The 4,737-nt window shown below is 35.5% G+C and overlaps 1 protein-coding gene across 1 annotated transcript; it reads left to right on the top strand.

Moving 5' to 3' along the window:
* Window positions 1-2,521: 2,521 nt before the first annotated feature.
* LOC107137831 (olfactory receptor 4F3/4F16/4F29) lies at window positions 2,522-3,500 on the top strand. The gene has a single exon (XM_015480270.1). The coding sequence runs from the start codon at window positions 2,535-2,537 to the stop codon at window positions 3,471-3,473; it is 939 nt and encodes a 312-aa protein (XP_015335756.1). The 5' UTR covers window positions 2,522-2,534; the 3' UTR covers window positions 3,474-3,500.
* The last annotated feature ends 1,237 nt before the right edge of the window (window positions 3,501-4,737 follow it).

Consider the following 4,737-nt stretch of genomic DNA (forward strand, 5'->3'; position numbering starts at 1 on the left):
TTGATTTACAGGAGTTAAAAAAGAACAAATCATTATGAAGGAAAATTGTCAGTAAACTACAAGAAGAGATTGGGATTTTAATTGACCTATCAGGATAATAAAATTTAGAAAGACTCAAAGGATGAACTTCTTAGAAGCATGACCTTAAGATTTTAACAATTATAGTGACTAGTTATACAACCAGAAAAATAGAAGAATGAGTACACAAATCATGATAGTAATGAACAATTACTTTCCTAAATATGCTTTATTATTGTACAAGTTAAGTACTTTTTAAGTAAGTACACATTTTGTATACTATTTATTTGGTATTGTTGCTATATAATTTAGTATTCATAATATATTTTATGAATGTCTCTTGTTAGGGTTTTAACCAGGAAAAACACCTTTTTCTGTGCTTTGTGTTTTCGTCTTTTTACTTGACTATTTCTTTATTTGAATATTTTCTCATTTTACTTGGTTATTATTATGATTTGTCATATCATATTTTTTAAAAAAATGTTTAGTTGTTGACAGACTCTTATTTTATTCATTTATTTATATGTGGTGCTGAGAATTGAACCCAGTGCCTCACACATGCGAGGCAACTCTACCACTAAGCCACAACCTCAGCCCTCATATCATGTTTTATGAAATAAGAATCATGGGACCTGGTTTCTGTAAATTGTGTGAATTTTGGAGGCTCAGCTTGCTTTTCTGGGTCTCAGGTTTTTCATGTGAATGATGGTCAGCTTGGACAAAATGTTCTTTATACATTCCATGTACATTTTCATCTCATTACAGTGGAGCCATGTGTTTTCCCTCACCAAGGCTGTATTTATTTTTCAACAGTGACTACATTTTGCTGCCTTCTTCCCAGTCATCATAATCTCTGCATGCATGTTCATCCTGTTAGTCCCATGCTGACTCACCCTACTCACATGGGTAGGACCTGTGGCTGTTCCTGCTCCTACCCCAGGCTATTGGTTTCTAATCTTGAAAAGTATACACATGGAGCTTGTGGACTATAAGCTCAGGAAGTGACAGTGTAATGACTATGTGTAGATGATACTAGAAAGAGACTCATGCTAGTGGTGGTGACAAGGATCGGAGGGAAGGCATTGTATGTCTCTGAGTCTTGGGGTCCAGGATGAACTATGGTTTTAGGCAGATGGCCCTTTGTGTGAGAAGGTCTGAAATTGTAGCTGCAAAAATATAGGATGTCAGGGTACCTATTTTATTTGTACCTCAGAAACTTCTAAAAATAACCTTTATTAGGTGTTTTCAGGAAGTGCTTTCTACTTTAGGAAATGATTGAGGTGAGTATCAATTTGGATACAGAGAAACAAGTTTTTAATTTGCTCATCCTCTACTTCACACATAAATATAATATGCATTAAAGGACTAAGTCCAGTGTCATCCTGTGCTTTAAAGTCAATAAGAAAGCTCATGGAACCTTCTCAAAAGTGACCTATTAATATTTAAAATTCATCTCATTTTATAATCATGAAGTTTAAAGTATAAAGCTCCCAATTTCCTTGAAGAGAAAATACCGGTATCTGAATAAATTTTAGACAATATAATCAGAATAATACCAAGTGTTATTTACTGTGTGGAGGTACTGAATACTTCACAAGGTGAGGAATGCCAAGGGATCTAAAAGTTGATAACAAGAAGAGGCTGAGACAAAGAGGAATTCACACTAATAGCTATTCCAAGAGCTAGTTCTCAACATCTTCATGAAGATCTATGCTACATCCTCTTTAGGCTTTTTAGACATGTTTCTTAGTAGAAACTCAGGTGAAATTCTCCAGAATTACATTTATTAGGTCTAGAGAAAGACATGATGGGCAGAACAGGTTTCCTATGAAATCTTACAGGACGTGAAGCCATTGAGGGTTATATAATAATGAAAGATTATGTTGAAACAGGAGGCACTAGATAGCAGTGAACACGAGAAAACATGTTTTTAAGCAAGTGAATGTGCACATATTTCCCCTGTTGTCCTATAGTTGAGGGCTAATTTCTCACATCCTGGGCTCTCTATACTTTCCATCTACAGCCTACGTTAATTCAATCTCAATTCATGACTCAGGTACCTCTGTTAATCATGATATTTCCCTCTTATCCAAATATTTTGTTAGAGAATTGTGAGTGTGAACTGGAGAAGGAAGGGAAGTATGAGAATATGCATAAATGCAGCATGGAATATGTTGGAAATGAAAAAAAGTCAATACTACAGTGATTTAAATACCTGATGAACATCATGTGCATTCATTAATCTTTTGTTTTTGCCAAATTTGTTAATTTGAGAAGAGAACATTACAATGAGAGGGTTGGTGACATGTTTATATCCTGCTGCAGCCTACACATTGTGATGATATTATATTGTTTTTATTATTTTTGTACATTTGAATAACTAGATTATGCTATACTGTTCGTTTCCCAATGAGAACTCTGTAATGATTTTAGCACATTGTTATCCCCATAATCACAATTTCCTCCTCATTTTCTCAATTCTTGTAAGTTTAGCCACAGCCCAGTTGGCTGGATCAATGGATGGAAGGAATCACTCTGTGGTGTCTGAGTTTGTGTTTCTGGGACTCACTCGTTCGTGGGAGATCCAACTTCTCCTCCTGGTGTTCTCCTCTGTGCTCTATGTGGCAAGCATGACTGGCAACATCCTCATTGTATTTTCTGTGACCACTGATCCTCATTTGCACTCCCCCATGTACTTCTTACTGGCAGGTCTCTCCTTCATTGACTTGGGAGCCTGCTCTGTCACTTCTCCCAAGATGATTTATGACCTTTTCAGAAAGCGCAAAGTCATCTCCTTTGGAGGCTGCATCACCCAGATCTTCTTCATTCATGTCATTGGTGGTGTGGAGATGGTGCTGCTCATGGCCATGGCCTTTGACAGATATGTGGCCATATGCAAGCCTCTGCACTACCTGACCATCATGAGCCCACGGATGTGCATTTTGTTTCTGGCTGCTGCCTGGGGTCTTGGAGTTATTCACTCACTGTTCCAACTGGCATTTCTTATTAATATACCCTTTTGTGGCCCTAATACATTGGACAGCTTTTACTGTGACCTCCCTCTGCTTCTCAGATTGGCCTGTGCAGACACCTACAAATTGCAGTTCATGGTCACTGTCAACAGTGGGTTTATCTGCGTTGGCTCTTTCTTTATGCTTCTCATCTCCTACGTCTTCATCCTGTTCACTGTCTGGAAACATTCCTCAGGTGGTTCCTCCAAGGCCCTCTCTACTCTCTCAGCTCATATCACTGTAGTCATTTTGTTCTTTGGTCCGACACTGTTTGTTTACACATGGCCACACTCTAATTCACAGATAGACAAATTTCTTGCTATTTTTGATGCAGTTCTCACTCCTTTTTTTAATCCAGTCATTTACACATTCAGGAATAAAGAGATGAAGGCAGCAATGAAGAGAGTATGCAGACAGCTTGTGATTTATAGAAAGATCTCATAAATGATAAGATAAAGCTGTCTCATTAACTATGATGCAACTTTATATTTCTTTCTTTGATATTTTAGATTCTGGAAATTTGAGACAGAATATTGACTGGAATGTTATAGACATATAATTATTATCTGATGAATATATGCATTTCTTTTGAAAAATGTATCATAAATACATTGTATCCATTCATCTATTTTGTTCCTTTTAATTTCTTTTGGCAATGTTTCAAAGTTTTGGGTAAACATATCTTGCATATTAAAAATTATCTCTAAGTACTTTATATTTTGGGTGTACATTTAAATGATATTGACTTTTGCTTCAGTTTATGATTGTTGGTTGCAAGTATATAGAAGTATAGTAGATTTTTGTTTAACTTTGTATTCTGCAAATTTACAAAACTTTATTGTTAGCCTTTTTTATAGATCATGTAGGATTTTCTTTACAGATGATCATGTCAGTGAATTAGTGTGTTTTCAAATTCTAATATAGATTTATTTTATTCACTATTATTGGCTTTTTGTACTTGCTAGATCATATGCTACAAGGCTGAATAGAAGTGGTTAGAAAACTATTCAGTCTTTCATCATTAAGTCTGAAAATTATAGCTTTTTCATTGTTACTCTAATAGGCTGAAAATTATTTTTTATTTACTGTTTGTTGAAAGATTTTTTAAAAAAATCAGGAATGAATGCTGAATTTTGTAATTTCCTTTGTTTGTTTTTAATATCAGGTTAATACTGAACTTTTATAATGAGTTTGGAAGTATTTACTTCTCCTAAATTTTCTGCCAGAGTGTTGGAGAATGGATATGACTTATTCCTTAAATGGGAGAGCACTTAATTTTTTTTTTCCAAGTTTACCCTTAAGCAAAGCTGGAAAAGGTGATGGGTAAACTTTGCTATGTGTATCCTGCCCCCTGGTGGTGATTTATGGGTGCTTCATTATTTTAACAAGTAGGTGTAGAATTTGGAGAGGGTAATGCCAATGCCTCCACGATTAAGAGGTGTGTAAAGAATGCTTTGTGAAAGAAGATGATGGGAACGGAGGATCTGATCTATGGAATAAGATGTTGGTGGGATAATGACAACAGCAATGAGTGCAAAAATATTAATAACCTATTGATATATAATCTTCCTTAAATGTGGATGCTTTCAGTGGTGAGGATGACAACAAAAGCTACTGGCCTTTTTTTTTTTTTTTTTTTTTCTGAAGACTCAGATATGTTAGATATCTTTTTTCCATTCATGGTGCTGGGGATCAAACCCAGGGCTTC

The sequence above is a fragment of the Marmota marmota genome, unplaced genomic scaffold, assembly GCF_001458135.2.
Source record: "Marmota marmota marmota unplaced genomic scaffold, marMar, whole genome shotgun sequence".
NCBI lineage: Eukaryota > Metazoa > Chordata > Mammalia > Rodentia > Sciuridae > Marmota > Marmota marmota.

Bases quoted from the DNA above. Each gene is read 5' to 3' on its own strand.
- LOC107137831 (XM_015480270.1), top strand. From the start codon at position 2,535: ATGGATGGAAGGAATCACTCTGTGGTGTCTGAGTTTGTGTTTCTGGGA.